General features: G+C 43.7%; 1 protein-coding gene across 1 annotated transcript; it reads right to left on the minus strand.

Moving 5' to 3' along the window:
• Positions 1-2,853: 2,853 nt before the first annotated feature.
• On the minus strand, positions 2,854-14,917 carry MEAK7 (MTOR associated protein MEAK7). Its single transcript, XM_086469334.1, has 8 exons — positions 14,900-14,917; positions 13,529-13,705; positions 9,470-9,700; positions 8,562-8,706; positions 7,478-7,918; positions 6,082-6,200; positions 4,741-4,920; positions 2,854-3,561 (listed from the first exon to the last, which is right to left on the minus strand). Exons 2-8 carry the CDS (start codon positions 13,694-13,696, stop codon positions 3,430-3,432), a joined length of 1,416 nt encoding a protein of 471 aa, XP_086325460.1. The 5' UTR covers positions 13,697-13,705; positions 14,900-14,917; the 3' UTR covers positions 2,854-3,429.
• Positions 14,918-16,317: the final 1,400 nt, after the last annotated feature.

The following is a 16,317-nucleotide window of genomic DNA, read 5'->3' on the forward strand; positions in this document are numbered from 1 at the left end:
CACAGACTTCCTCCAGAGATACACTCGGAACGGAGCTGTGATGCTGGATAATTCAAATGCACCGTTTTCTGAGGCCACACATCCTTTCTGAAGATACCCAAGTGAATCTGTTCTGACAGTCCTTCTCACGCCAGAGTCTGCTCCTTCCACACGCTCTACCTAAGCTGTTCGGGCTGTCTACAGAAACCTCCACTGGCACCTGTCTTAAACCAAGGTCAGGTATATTTTTATACATTGATCTATATGTCAAGAATGCTGTGATTGTTCCAGACAAAATAAGAGTTTCACACCTGTACAGAAAAAAACTATTGTGCATAAACTGAAATTTTATTTATTTAAATCAAAACGCTTTTTATTAATAAAATCTACATTTTAAAATGTTACTGACAAGTATCTGAATGAGATTTTTGATTTAGACCCGTCCTTTTATGTTAAATTATTAGAAGAACGGAAAAGACCTGCCTTCAGTAGCACTTTTCCTATAGTCAATCTACAGTGTTTCTAGATTCCCGGGTATCTGGTCTAGATTCAGCAAGACTCTCAAGGAAACGGTGGGGAGATCTCAAAAAAAGAGCAGAGAGCTAAAGTGCCAACCCTTGGCCGTCAGCTTTTGCTGATTTTTTAATTTTTTTTTTAATTTTTTTAACCTGTATGATTAACAGAGGCACAGCAGAAGGCTGATCCGATGCACAGTAGTGGATGGATTTAAAGGGGAAGGCACTCTCTTTCACAAGCCCATGAAGATAAAGGTGACTCCTGTACATAGCAGGGGTGTTAAGCTTTGCAGTTGGACCAACAGCTGCATAAAAGTGATCGAGAGATGTTTAGATTGCAGCCAAGCCCACTGCTGACAAACACTTGCTGGACGTATTTAGATGCATGAACACGAAGCATAGATTGCTTAATCACTAAGTTCAGGAAAAACGAAGAAAGTTGAGTCTCTTCCAAGCCAATCTCTTATATTTAAAGAACAATTTTGAATCATCCCATCTGCTGGTTGGATCAGTACTGTCCTAGTAAATAATGCTTCACTGATAACATTTACTAGAAGCGCCATTGTCTGTTTTCTTCTTGCCCCCGCTTAACACATTCACTTCAAAGTGAAGGTGTTGAGTCTCAGATACAAACTTGTCAAAACCCACAATTTCAGAGGTCAAAATGCTATGCTGATCTTCACAAGAGGATGCTTAAACAGGATTACATTCTGGATTCACAGCCTAGCAAGAACCAGCTCCGCTCATTCTTACTTTAAATCAAAGAAAACCTGGTCACTGAAGTATTTTTTGGTGAAGAGTAGCTTTGTGCAATTCGCCCCCCCCAGATACAGTCTGCAAGGTGACTGCTTGCTATTTTTTTTAGAATCCTTGCAAATGGTTTCAGTCCCCAAAGAAAAGTCTCTGCCTTGTAATGGAAGGAAAAGAAAGTCTATTGTTTATTTTATGTGTAACCGCAGAAACCCAACTATGTCTCACTCCCATATGCCATCCACTTTAAGTATTTAATACGCTTAGTCAGTGCCTAAGTGAAGAATACCTCTGAGACTGATGGTGGGAGTTTGAGAATGTGAAAACAAAAGTCAGCATCACCCCACTACAGAGAGCATCATGCACTTGCTGTCTATACAGCACTCCCTACTTTGTACCATTTAAAATTCTTATTAAAAATACAGAGAAGAAAATTATACAAAAGAGTAAGTGTAATTGTTTCAATGCTTGTATTTTTTCCTGTGTGTTACAAACTTGGGGGAGACTGGTTTATTTAAGCAAATACAAGATAAAAGGAAATTAGCTCAGGCTTTTCACAGCATACTCTGTACTGGAATAAATAGCATATATGCCCAAATCATCAGTCCAGGTGGCATAAACAATGCACAGTTGAGTTCTAGGATGTCTGGCTGGAGTGGTTTCTTCCTGCCCTCCTTTCAAAGCTAAATTCATATTGTTTAATAAAATTTTACAATATGGGATCTACATTAAGGCACAAGTGCAGATTATTCAGAACATTCAAATCTCCCTATGAAAAACACTGGGTAGATAAAAAAAAAGACCACATACAAGAAAATCCAAAGGGAAGGAGTTTGAAGGAAGGCCACATACTTGGGAATCGCAGTAATTTTATAGGCTGATACAACACATCTTTTGCTCTAAGCTGCAGGAAGATAAACTCATGCTAGGACAAAGTGGATTTGATACAGTCCTCCTCTGTAAGAGGAGAAGGACTGATAATCATACATACTAATAAGCAAACACAATTTGCTGAGTTAGAAATGACAATCCCTGGTAGAAATTAGTGTTATTTTTGACACATAGAATTAGCAAGGTCAAACTAGTAATTGCTGATAGATTTGAATGAATTCCAATAGAAAAAGCCCTGAGTAGAAGAGGCTTGACAAAACTGGCGTTGACTGGTGAACAGTCAACAAAACAGAGCTAAAACTCCAACCCACTCACTAGTTACATTTCACATTGCGGGCATGTTTTTCCATAATACAGCAGTGATTAATTATCTGGAAATAAAGTGTATAGCAGTCTTCTTCAAACATAAGAACCCTGATTATTTTAATTTTTTTTTACAAGGCACCTGCAGATACTGTTCCCAATCAACTGTAGATGCTTCTTACTTAATCCTTTCCACAGCCTGATCTTTCACTCCAGTCTCAAGTGAGGCTACTAAAGAAGGTAGCTTCCCCAGAGGTATGGCCCATTCTTAGGATAAATATAAATATGGCTGAAAGAATCCCAATGGCTCTGTTCTACTAAGTTTAAAAAGCAATAGGGAAATTTCTGCAGTAATATCTTAAGTGAAATGCACTACAGTGTAGTATTACAAAATGGGATACTGTATACTTAGCACTCCGTACATCTTACATATAGAGCTGTTGAAAATCTGACTTAGGAAACATGAAATTTAATGCTTTAACTGGAGCAACGCAAATTAATAGCATCCTTCACATGGAATTACCTAGACTATTCTATGTTTCCCAATGCAAGACATGATTACAATTTGCAAGCTTTGCTGACTAATTTCAGCACATGTGAATAAATATGTGCAGCTGAGGTGTAAGAGCCTCAACCAGTGTGTTGAACAGTCTTTCTATAAATACGCATCAATTCTCCGAGTCAGTAAGCAGTACTGTCAATAACAACTTCTTTTGGTTTTAGTTCTGTGTGCAGACAGGCTCTAGCAGGAATGCTAACAAATTCACTCAGAGTGCCTAATGATTAAGTATCTAGTTAATTTTTCTGTCTTCCTCAAACAAAACCCTTCGGTATATTGTATTGGACCTAAATATTGCATTAGGATGAAGCTTTAGCTTCATGACAGGTAATTAGGTAAATGTAGGGGAAAAAATGAGGAGGAAATATCCTGTCCAAGGAATGTTAACATTCAGGAGCATAAAAAAACAGGTTTTGTGTTACTGTGATTCTTTTAATTATCCTCATCATCGTCATCCTCTTCAATGGGTTCTCGCAGGCCTTCGCTATGACGACTTTTTCCAGCCATTTCTAAAAAGGCTTGAGCCTCAGGATCTACATCCAGGATACTCTTCTTACCTTTTGTCTTCAAAACAAAATAAAATATAGTCAATTTAAGATGTCATTATGAATGACTCACTATCAGGCTACAACAAAGAGACATACTCAAAAGCCCACAAGTAATCTGGCTTGCAAGCCTCTCACCATGAAGCGTACACCCTTTCCATGTAAGGCATTTAAGATTCACGGGGTTACATCAAATGATTTTTAATGCTGCAGTTACACAAAATAGTCATAAACTTCCTATGATGACAGTGAACTACTTCAATTTTATTCAGGTTACAAGCCAGCCAGAACATCCTGGTTAACCTGACCTCAGTTTGAAGTGCAGATGTGAACTCTTTTTTTTTTTTTAAAGCAGAGATTCAATCCCAATTCAACATTTTTTGTAAACAATTTGTTCTGTTTCTATTTAGAGCTGCGTGTCCAGAGAACAGATAGGGCACATGAATTTAGTATGAAAAGAAATAAAATTTAAAAAACACCACCACCAAATTGTTCAGACAGTTTAATAAGAGAATAAATTATGAGGACAGAGGAGACTGGCAAGAGGTCTCCTACTCATTCCCAGAAATAAATCAGAATTTAGTATGAAAAGAAACAAAATTTTTTTTAAAACCCACCACCGAATTGTTCAGACAGCTTAATAAGAAAATAAATTACGGGGACAGAGGAGATTGGCAAGAGGTCTCCTACTCATTCCCAGAAATAAACCATGTGGAGAAAGACTAGCATAGATCTATTCACATAAATTTATTGTAAAACAATAGTAAATTTTAAGTTACCGATAAAGAAATCTTTTGGGTTCTCTTCCTGAACTACAGATTAGTCTTTACTCGTGGGCTTCCAGTGCTTTCTTTCTGTTTTACAAACTGGGTTTTTCTGAACCCCTCCAAGGAGGTTCCTCCTGGAGACCATTCCTCAATATCAGAAAGGCCTTTTGAAATTCAGAATAAAGTACAGCTCTTCTGACTCTTATAATTTCACAGCTCCCGATGTTATCTCTTGTTGGTGCCCTCAGTAATTCCACTACTGTTTTACCACTTACTTGCTAAAAAATATATGGCATCCCAGGGCCAGTTAAGGAAAACACTACTCACTACAATGGTGAGACAGTGTTTAATCAGAAAACTGCAAGTTTTGCATTTGCACCTTCCGTTCCAATCAGGACAAAATTTCACAGGTTTCAATTTTGTTCACCTACCCCTGCGCTTTCAGGGAGGTCTCCCACTGCCCAAACTTCCACGGCATCCAGTGTAAAATCCTCTTTAGCTGACAGCTGGGGACTGTTGTAGGTGGTACATCGAGGTTTTGCTTTACTGTGTCCCTTCCCATAGTCACCGTCTACCCAGAGTCCGAAGTAACCATGTTGTCCACCCATGCCCTGTGAACGAAAGCAGCACACTACACTCTTGCTGCACGTGTAAAACAAACCGGGCAAGTCATGAAATCTAGAGCATACATTTCTATTTTCAGTATTTTTGCACCATTTCTATGGGTAGGTGAAAGAGGATATTCTGAGTGAACCTGGGCTTCTGTACCAAAATACAGCATTTCTGAAGACAAACAAGAATTACCTGAGTGACACTGCCCTCCCTCTACCCTTTACACAATACCAGTATCTGCAAGCACTTCAGCTGTGTATTGTGCCAGAAATTTAACTCACAGACTTTTGTTTATTGATTGACAGTTCCATTTTAAACAGGGTGAAGGTGCTCGGTTTTGCGGCCTCTTTTCTGCTTAGAAAAGTATCTGCAGAATCAAATAATGTAATTTGATGTTGTTTGCTTTCTTTAGAACAAATTTACTCCAAACTGCTGCAATTCCCAAAGTTACAGGCACACAAAGCTCTAAGGCACTTTTCAAAATAGGCACCGTGCTGTAGCGCTATGGAACCTCCTCTGCATCTCGAGAGCTCATTCGTGGCCTCAAAAGGAGCTTCTGCCACTGTAATGACACAACAGCAGCAGCCTCCATGCAACTCTTGTACTCTAATTCTGCTGGGCTTTCTCAGCCTTCCATCATTTAACAAGCAGTTAGGGTGGCAGTGAGAGCAGCTAGTGGAAGGATCCTCATTACATAGACCAGCCAGCTTGTGCTGCCTCCACGACACAGTCAGTTCTTCCAGATAACAGGGAGGACTGCTAGAAGGGCTTCTGTGATAACCAAACTTGGCAAAAAGACTTCTTCCCAGAACCTCCGTAAATCTACCCTGCATAAAGTGGGTCAGATAAATTTCATCTTAGTTGATTCAGTACTTCAATACATATATGAACTGTAAAGAAAAGTCTAGACTTTGTCAGTACTGTAAGCGGTTCTCCATCGTTACCCATATCCACACTTTACACTGATGCTTTGATGCCAAAAAAAAAAAAAAAATCCTCCTACTAAGTGTGGCACAAACAGCACAGAGAAGGGATGAAAACTTCCTCAGAGTATAACAGGTGAAATAAACCTGCTCACAGTAACAGAAACAAAAAATACAAAACACTTCCAAACACCAGCCACAAATACAATTTCCAAACTGTCATTTCTTAATACTTACAAGTCCATTTGGCATTGTTTGTTGGCCGTGGTTCAAATACATGTAGTGGTCATTGTACCCTGTGTACGTGTATACAGCAAGAGAGGGGAAAACAGTAAACAGAAAGCATCTGTTGTCACCTGTGAACAGAAAAGTATTCCGAGTTCAGACAACTCGCCAAGGAATAGCTTGCCTAGAAATAGGACAGGAAAAAAAATATTGAAGTGCAGCTGAATAAATCAGACAGCAGCTGCAATCTCAGAAAGCCGATACCTATCTGTCAGCAAGATCTAGACCTATTGTTTAGTCTCAGTTAACTCTGTGCAGGGTCACAGAAACCAATGTGATTCTACGGCTGTGACTAAGGGCAGGGTCAGAGGCAAGACTAGTCCACTAGGATGTAAGAGTACCCCTATCCCAGGCTTGCATTGTATCAAAAACTGGCCAACTGCTAGCCCCTGACAAGCTGATACGAGTGCAGACACCCTCAGTTCTGACTATATTGATATACAGATCAGTTCAGGATCAATGATTTTCTTCTTAGAAGAAGAGTATCATTTTCATTATGCCCGGCTTGGTATTCACAGGGACCTGTGGTGTGGCTGTCTAGTATGTGACATGTTTTATTCTATCAGGAAAAAATACAAAGGAAGTGTCGTGTAATCAGTGTAACATAACATTACATTAACTGACTGAAGGGGTAATTACTAAATACTAATTAAGTATAGGAATTGAGTTTTTAATGTAGCAAAACTGAGGATTCCCAGCAGGACCCATTATCCAGAGTCCTATTTTTTTTTTCAGAAAGCCATCACAAAAGTTCTTTGCAAAGGGTTACAGAAACCCATCTCTTCTTCCCAGAGACTTCAAGGGAACAAAAAGTTTAGTTTGCCCAAAGGACCCTCTTGCTGCTGGTTTTTCAAAGGGGAACAAAGCCGGTGCACAAATGGCAACAGGAGGCTCAACGTGGTGTTTGGCTCAGCTGTTCTGAGATGGAAGATTGCCACCTGCTGGACCTCGTATTTAAACGCTAATTCATCGTCTATGTTCCATTTCCTTCATTTTCATTTCATTTTCAACCTATGCAGCTACAGGGGTTGATAGGTTTCACCGAAAAGAGAACTTGTTCCACAGTCAATTTTAAAAGTCTTATCAAATAACAGACAAACTATAAACATGAGTCAGTAATTTGCCTGACTGGGTACAAAGCAAGAATAACTTCACATGAATTTTCTGTTTTTCAAAAATTAGCATTATTTTTGCCACAGGAAAACACACTTGGAAGTATAAGAAACACTGCATGTCATGAAAGTAAAATGACAGTATCCATTAAGTGGACAGGATTCTTGTACGTGTACAGAACAGGCAATGTTTATCAGAGCCATGAGACATTAGAAAAAGAAAAGTGAGTTTTTACCTTGAAACTGTGGCTTCATCTCCCAGGAGTGAGATGCAAACCCACCAAAGATATAACCATCTAAGTCCTTTAAGATCACTATGCAAGGACCTTTCTTCACTATATGGGCACACAACTGTGAAAAGCTTTCTCCATGAAGCCTAGAAGAAAATAAAAGCTGCCACTTGTGCTGCAGCTCTGCAGGCAGATGGGAGTTGATGTATATAATGGATGGGATGTCCAAGAGACTGACAAGTCCTCTTCCTTTGATGCCTTTGCAGCCTGGAACCAGGTTGAGTATGTCTTTGGTTTGGTCTGGGAGAGAATGCAGAACATGGAGGCCTTGCCTGATAACAACACTGAGGAAAATTGAGATCTGTGGAACTCGGTACACCCAATCCTCAATGACACTTTTATCAAAACTTGTCTCCATCAGCTGAGGACCCACAGGTTTGGTTCCATCTAAATAATAAGACACAGAGGAACAGTCGTAAGTCTCTCAGTCTGGAAAATAATCAGTTGATTTTTAAGTGTAAACATATTATTCCATTATTTTAATGGACGTGAAACCTCATATGAAAGGAGCCAGTGACAGTAAAGTGCCAACTACCTTAAGCAGATGCATCCACAGGACTGAGAAACATTTGCCTGTGACATCCATTCGTTGGGCTGTCATGAGTAAGAAACACAGACTCCTAGTTACAACTTAGGAGATACTCTTTGCCATACAATAAACTCTACTATTGCAACAGTGCAAAGATAAGCCTGTGCTTTGTAAAAGGACATACAGTCACAAATACATGCACATGCATCTAAACGCCCGTCACCTGCAGCTCAGGCATTTGTAAAACAGACGTGTTCCATGACACTGTTTTGCATGTCCACTTAAACTGGGACTTCAAACTAAAGCTCTCCTGAGTTTAAGGGAGAAAGCTGGTAAGGTAAAATAAATAAAATTCCCAAGCCATTTGCAAAGCACTAGGTTCGAAATACCAGTCTCCCCATTTAAATTCAAAGATGTAACCTGAAGAGAAAAATTCTTGTGAGATCAGTGATAACATGTGCTCTGTGCCAGTCTGGGATATACTACACCAGCGCTGCTTACCCGCAAGCTTCAATTCTGACAGCAGCTGAGAAGCCAGAGCCTTTACTCCACTTGCAGAATCCCTAGTATTCTCCAAATTCCAACCTTTCAATTCCTTCCTGTAGCTCAGTACATGGACTACAGACATGATCAGATCCTCTGTGAACTTAAAAGGTTAAACCATCACTATTTTGGCATTTCTCAAATAAAACTGCCAAGAGCTTCAAAGAACTTTCTGAAAATAAAGTCAAGCAGTACTGACGCTGCAATCCCAATGGCAGAAACATCTCTTCTCATGACGAGTCAGAAATAACAGAAATGCTATTTCAGTGTCATGGGTCTTGAAAAGTATCCTTTTTCAAGACATTTCATAAATGTTACTTCACAAAGCACCTCCATTAAAAAATATGGCATGAAAGAGAGAAGAGAGGTCCAAATTTTGCAGTGGTAGGAGCTGGTAGTGAATTCCTGTTTTGTGAGATCCCACTCTTCTACCTTGCAAGCTACATATTTGCTTCACACATCTGTCCTGCAACTAAAGCTCTAGAAAGCATTTTGCCCACTTTCCAGAAGCACCAGCCATACCACAACCCTTGCCAGTTCTTAAAATATATCCAGTTTCTGCACCCTGCAGGGTGAGCCTGCGAACTATCAGACAAAACAGGCAGTACGCTCCGCAAAATCCAGCCCCTGGTTCTCAAAGTGGGCAAGTCAGCATGGAAAAGCCCACAGCTGAAATGGTCACCCCCATAGAACCTGGTTTGCCTACGCTGCTTGTCCCAGATCAGCAAGTTACTGGTAAAGAGATTAAGAAAATACAAAAGTCAGGAATCCCTATTCCAAATCTTGTGCTCTAAAGATTACCTTCAAATTACCTAGTCCCTGCTCTCCTACTGTCCCCCCCAACATACATTTAACTGCCTGTTTACCTCTTGGATTTGTTTGCCCTTCACAGGCCCTTCTGCCTTGGAGATCATTCTCATTATTATGGTAATCTTCTCATCTGCATTCCCTTTTAAGAGGTTTGACATAAAAATTACAAACTGCTCCTTAGCAATCTGTTCACTCGGCCCAGATGATTTCCCAGTCAGGTCAATACTTTTCATTCCGTTGTATAACCGAACCGTCATTTGCTCTGGTAATGGCTCCCGCATATACGCCTACAGTGAGAAAAACAGCAATGAACGTATTTTACTACACATATTTACAAATAACTAATAGATTCCAGCTCATCTGTGCTGAGATACACTGCTATGAATGAAGGATTTCAATACCAAGTATCTACTATCAGCAACAAACTTTCGTCAAAGGACTAGTTTTTGAAGAGAAAAAAAATGTATCTCTATTTTTATAGTATCTCCTTTCCAATACCATTTAGTGATTTAAGTTCATACTGGTTTTCTACAAACACCACGGACTCTGGAAAAAAAAAATAAACACTGTAAAGTGTTAACAGGATATTAGCAAAGGATTTCTATATGATAAATCTGTTGTAAAGGTTTACAACTCTGCCAGCCTAACATTTAAAATCGTGTTTTAACTCTGCTTTTGATAGTGGTGCTCACAGATACTTAAAAACAAAGAGAAAGTAAAGGTTTTTCCCACATCTGTTTTGACCTCAGGACAATGCAAGCAATATGTTTAACCCTACATCCACACGTAGAAGCAATTCTGAGAAGTTTCCCTCTGCATAGCAACACTTAATTCAAGCATGGAACAAAACTGAGATCACCTGAGTTTTTTATAAGGCATCCCTGATGTTAAGACAGTGGAAATCAAAACTTACTCCTCTAAATCGCATGACTGGCCCTTTGAATTGAAATCTAACTGGTTTACATCATCATTCATCACAACACTGTGGGAAGGATCTGACTCTGGATTCAAGAAACTGGCACAGTGTTCAAGATAACTACAGGTTTAAAAATAAATCACCTAAAATACATCCATACACGAGGGCATGATTCAACAGTGTCTTTATGGCGCAAAGCACGGTGCATAACACGCTGAACACCTGACCTGACTCTTACATACCGGGGTGTAGCCCAGTGGGAACTATGCTGAAATCAATGGAGCTCCACCTGCATAACAGCACCCCAGCCCGACTCAGTGGAGCTGCTATCCCCAAACTACTGCTGGCTCAATACCACCCCTGTGGGAGCCACCGGGGCCGCTCCTGTTTGATGTTAATGGCTGTTGCTGTGCACGTAGGGCCAGAGCCAATACGCCAAGCGTTGCCCTGCTTTTGTTGACGTCAGCGGCGAAAGCCCCATTGATTTCCGTAGAAGCAGAACTAGCAGCCACAGTCTCGCCCATTAGAGTGCCTCACATTGAGGGAGGGATGGTCACGGGGGGTAAAGCTGTCTTTAAGAGGCTTTCTAAAAGTACTACATGAGCCTGAAGTGAGACAAGCAGCACGCAACATAATTAAAAACACCACACTCCAGGGCTTTTTACTTCACACTGCAGTACTACCTACCTACTGCCCACCCTTTCCCACCCACCACGAATTTTGTTGCACAGTTTCGTTATGCTTACAGCTATTCCAATCAGAAGACCCGGGGCGCAAAAAAGGAGGACTGCCAAAAGGGAATCTTTAATAAACATCTAACAAATTCACACCTCTGACAGCTTAGAATCCTTGTCTTAAATGGCTTCAAGAAAGCATCTACAGATACCTGCTTCCCAAGCTATGCTGTGCAGCCTGCTCTGGTCCAGAAGCCATGTAGTTTCCTTCTAGTGAAGCACTGAGCCCAAGCAGCGCGCATGAGGTTATGCTTAAGGCCTCATCCATGTTACCACACTGTTGCTAGATCAATTCTGCCACGTATCAATCTAGCTCAGGCGTGAGCACAGACACCTACAAGGCAGGTACGCCACTGCAATAGTCCTTGCACTAAGGAATCACGCACCTACAAGCAGTCTTTCAGAAGATTTTAAGTTGGCAAACAAAACGGCAGGAAGGGAAAAGACAAACATTCAACAATGTCACATTGATCGAGGGACAAAGCTAGAAAGAGAACTTCCAGGTCACAATCAAATAACAGACACCAAGGACCAGGTTCCTGGATGTATTAGGGCTGTGTGGTGGGTTGACCACGGCTGCACGCCAGGTGCCCACCAAACCCGCTTAGCTGGACAGGGGAGAAGGAATAGAACGAAAGGCTCATGGGTTGAGAGAAGCGCAGGGAGAGATCACTCAGCAATTACATCATGGGCAAAACAGACTCAACTTGGGGGAAATTAATTTAATTTATTACCAATCAAATCAGAGTAGCATAATGAGAAATAAAACCAAACCTTAAAAAACACCTTCCCCTCACCCCTCCGTTCTTGCCGGGCTTAACTTTACTCCCAATTTTCTTTAACTCCTCCCCCACAGCAGCACAGAGGGACGGGGCATGGGGGCTGTGGTCAGTTCACCACACATTGTCTCTGCCGCTCCTTCCTCCTCAGGAGGAGGACTCCCCACTCTCTTCCCCTGCCCCCAGCGTGGGGTACCTCCCGCAGGAGACAGTCCTCCACGAACTGCTCCAACGTGTGTCCATCCCATGGGCTGCAGTTCTTCATGAACTGCTCCAGCGTGGGTCCCTTCCACGGGGTGCAGTCCTTCAGGAACAGACTGCTCCAGCGTGGGTCCCCTGCGGGGTCACAAGTCCTGCCAGCAAACCTGCTCCAGTGTGGGCTCCTCTCTCCGTGGGTCCATAGGTCCTGCCAGGGGCCTGCTCCAGCGTGGGCTTCCCATGGGGTCACAGCCTCCTTCAGGCATCCACCTGCTCCAGCATGGGGTCCTCCACGGGGTGGAGATCTGCTCCACTGTTAACCTCCATGGGCTGCAGGGGACAGCCTGCCTCACGTAGTCTTCACCACAAGCTGCAGGGGAATCTCTGCTCCAGCACCTGGAGCACCTCCTCCCCCTCCTTCTTCGCTGACCTGGGTGTCTGCAGGGTTGTTTCTCTCACATCTTCTCACTCCTCTCTCTGGCTGCCATTTTTCCCCCTTCCTAAACGTGTTATCACAGAGGTGCTACCGCCATCGATGATGGGCTCAGCCTTGGCCAGCAGTGGGTCTGTCTTGGAGCAGCTGGCACTGGCTCTGTCAGACGCGGGGGAAGCTTCTAGCAGCTTCTCACAGAAGCCACCCTTGTAGCCCCCTCCTCTACCAAAACCTTGCCATGCAAACCCAATACAGGCTGAAAAGCTGGGCAGCAGCAATACTGTTCCCAAACTGGTGACCGCTCATAAATAGCCAGGCTGGAGAAAGGCTAAAGCTGGTCTGTATGCAGATGCATTGCTAAATACCTTAAAATAACCTGCTTCTTTCGTTGGGTTTTAATTGGATTCCATTAGCTGTGTAACATACATAAAAATGCACTTTTAACACTACATTCATTTGGCCACTTGGTTCCTGCCTAACTGGTTATCAAGTATTGCAACAAATCATTTTCCTCTTTTTTTTGCTTAGAAAATGAATGCAAAGTTAATCAGAATACATAATATATGTTAATTAGCTAAAGCAGGGAGCCACAACTTAATCAAGCAAAATTGGATTCTCTCCTTTTAATGCAAGTGAAAAGATTAGAGATGGTGATGCAACTGAGGGCGAAAGATATAAGCAAATACAAACTGACTTTGTGACAGCTCCTCAGGAAAATCTGTAAATAATCACACACTACAGACTCCAGAGGGAATAATATTCTTCTCAGTTTTCAGGTTTTTGTAAAAATATTTTCATAGGTCCCAACTTACTTCAGAATCAGGAAAGCTCCAAATTGACCCAACAGTGCAATTCAAGAGATGAACACAAACCTGAAAGTCATTACTCACGTTAAACTGTAAGAAAAACTTAAATATCCATCCTGCCCCAAAACATTAACTATTAAACTGAGACAAGCAATCCTTAAAAAGTAACTATTGCCATATCTTTAGTTTCTTTCTGGAATTATGTTCAATGCAATACATCACAGGTATAGGAATAATAGATTGTCTTGCCTGTAGTGCTGCCAGAGTCACAGTTTTCTTTGTAGCTTTGCCATTTTTTGCTCCAGCTGAGCCACTCGATCCTGATAAAGCATCAAACACTGCATCAATGTCAGACTGCTCCTCAGGAAGAAATCTGGAAAGGTGATTCCGATAGGCGTTGCTTTCTGCATTTCCCATCTTTTCCACCTGAAGCAAAGGAAAAGGAATTTGAAAAAAAAAAGTAGTCAACACAGAAAGGTAACACAATGAATGTATCAAACAGACAAACACACCAGTGCAAGTTTTACAAGAGGAGCAAGTTACCAGCCTTCTAGGAAACTTATTAAAACCACTGTTTAGTCTCTGTAGTCACCAAGACTTGATGAACCTGAAGAACATCTATGAACACTAACCGTGCTTTAAAAAATGACAATCTGTCAGCTCTTTGCTAAGACCACCCTGTCTACTAATTCAAACCTCATTCATGTCTTATCAAATGGAAAAACCAATACCATTTAATGATTAAATTAGCTCGTACAAAGTGACCACGAGTCTGTCAGCTGGAATACATCAGCAACATGAAGGGAATAGCCTGATTATGGATTATTTATGACAGATTATGCTACATCTTTCTGATACATTAATGCACTGAAGCTAAGTCTGCCAATAAAATGTGGCACTAAAACAGCATCAGTGTAAAGTCTCTGAAGGTGACACGAGAACGTTTTTTCTAAGGACACAACACAAAAATAATTCAAAAAGCTGCCAAGAAACACAGTAGCAAAAGCATCTAGGAAGATGACTCAAGTCCCACCAAAAACACATATACGAAGTCAATAAATTGTTCAGAGCTAGTACCCACAGAATTAAGGTTGGTGGGGGGGTGTTGGTTTGGGGTTTTTTTGTTTGTTTTACACATGTAATGGTACGACGATGATTTCTTTCACAGTCCTAGGATTCACTCGCATTATAGAAACTAATTTTTTAGTGTTGTGTGGGCCACACACTCTGGCCTTCTCCCTGGAGCAGCACGGCACAGACCCAACAGTGCCACAGTAGGGCCTGAAATCCCAAATTCAACCATGACCGCAACGACAGTCCCCACTGTACCATCTATCTGGCATGGACACACTCCTGGGGTGACAAGATAAAAAAGATGGGAAGCGGAATAAAACATCCTTTGGTGTTTTTCTTTCCACAAATTCCAAATCCCTTCTGGCACCTCACTTTTGGTTCAGGATTCCCAGTTTCACAGAAATCTTTTTGCCATCGAGCCTGTCACACAGCACCTCAGCAGCCTCAGAAGGATTCTTTGCTTAGCCTAATCCAACCTTTCTGTCGTTAACCGTTGCTGACTTCGATAAACAACTGCACGTAAGAGGCTGGGTTGGGCTTTTTTACCTTCGCTGAACAGCACAGGCCCAAAAGCCTTGTTTGCCTGTGAGGAAGATGTCGATCGTGAGGTAAGCGTCAAAGGGTTAATGGAAATGACTGTGACCTGGAAGACAAACCGTGAAGGCATGATTAACTTAGCCGCTGGAGAAAGGGGGTCCGGGCCTTCTCCCTCAGCACAGGCTCCCGCCGGGACAGGGCCGTCCCCGGAGCCGCCCGGCAGCGCGGCCGAGGCCCGGCACCGCACACCGCCCTCCCCGCACCGCAGGCGGGATCGCTACAGCGCCGGGCAAAAGGCTTCGCGGTTTGCCGTTTTACCGGTGTATTTACCGGCTTGCTTAGCCCATCCCTCCCAACCCGGCTAGCGACAGCCCTGGCGCCCCCCGCCATCCCGGCGAGAGGCGTGTAGAGACAGACATACCCCCACACACATCCCCCCTCCGCCGCGCTGGTGCGGGGCGGCACAGCGGGCCCACCGCTCTGCTTACCGGCAGGGCACCCCCGGCCCCTCTCCGCCCCCCCTGGATCGGCCCATCGACTTTTACACACGCCCCGGCAGCCGGGGCCGGCGCCGTCCAGCGCCTGCAGGCCGCCCGGCTGGGGCGGAGCGCGGCGGGGGCGGGCGCTGGGCCGCGGCGAGGCATGGCGGCGGCGGCGGCGGCGGCGGCGGGGAGGGACCGGCGCCGTCGGCCCCGCGGCGCGAAGGGGAAAAGCGGGCGCTGCCGGAGCCCGCTGTGGAAAGCGCTGAGAGGGAGGCGTACGAGCTCCTCCCTGAGGCGGCCCTTTTCCGTGGGGCGGCCCTCCTCCGTGAGGGGACCCTCCCTCCCTGAGGGGATCCTCCCTCCCTCCTTCCCTGAGGGGACACTCCTTCCTTCCCTGAGGGGACCCTCCCTCCCTGAGGGGATCCTCCCTCCCTCCTTCCCTGAGGGGACACTCCTTCCTTCCCTGAGGGGACCCTCCCTCCCTGAGGGGATCCTCCCTCCCTCCTTCCCTGAGGGGACACTCCTTCCTTCCCTGAGGGGACCCTCCCTCCCTGAGGGGATCCTCTCTCTTTCCCTGAGGGGACCTTCCTTCCCTGAGGGGATCCTCCCTCCCTCCTTCCCTGAGGGGACACTCCTTCCTTCCCTGAGGGGACACTCCTTCCCTCCCTGAGGCGGCCCTCCCTCCCTGAGGCCCCCTGGCCCCAAAACGTGGTTCAAAAAGGTGAAAATTCAGAGTTGTAGCTGGGGCAGAGAGGCCTCTATCAGAGGGAGCTTAAAGTGCCTGGGTGCCTGATGCTGAAGTGGGTTTAAAAAGTGCCGGGGCAGGTCCCAGAAGGATCTGTGGGAGAAGGTGTTGCCGGCCCTGATCCGTGCTGCAGGCAGCTCTTGGCTTTTAGGAAGGAAAAAGATGTGTGTGCCTCCGTGAAAAACACACACACACCTGTG

This window comes from Leptosomus discolor, chromosome 8 (genome assembly GCF_034619465.1).
Source record: "Leptosomus discolor isolate bLepDis1 chromosome 8, bLepDis1.hap2, whole genome shotgun sequence".
NCBI lineage: Eukaryota > Metazoa > Chordata > Aves > Leptosomiformes > Leptosomidae > Leptosomus > Leptosomus discolor.

Coding starts and splice junctions, on each gene's coding strand:
- MEAK7 (XM_086469334.1), bottom strand. CDS start 13,696: ATGGGAAATGCAGAAAGCAACGCCTATCGGAATCACCTTTCCAGATTT. Junction 8,707..9,469: donor AGGGCAAACAAATCCAAGAG/GTAAACAGGCAG, acceptor TAACCTTTTAAG/TTCACAGAGGATCTGATCAT. Junction 3,562..4,740: donor ACCTCCCTGAAAGCGCAGGG/GTAGGTGAACAA, acceptor TTTGTTTTGAAG/ACAAAAGGTAAGAAGAGTAT.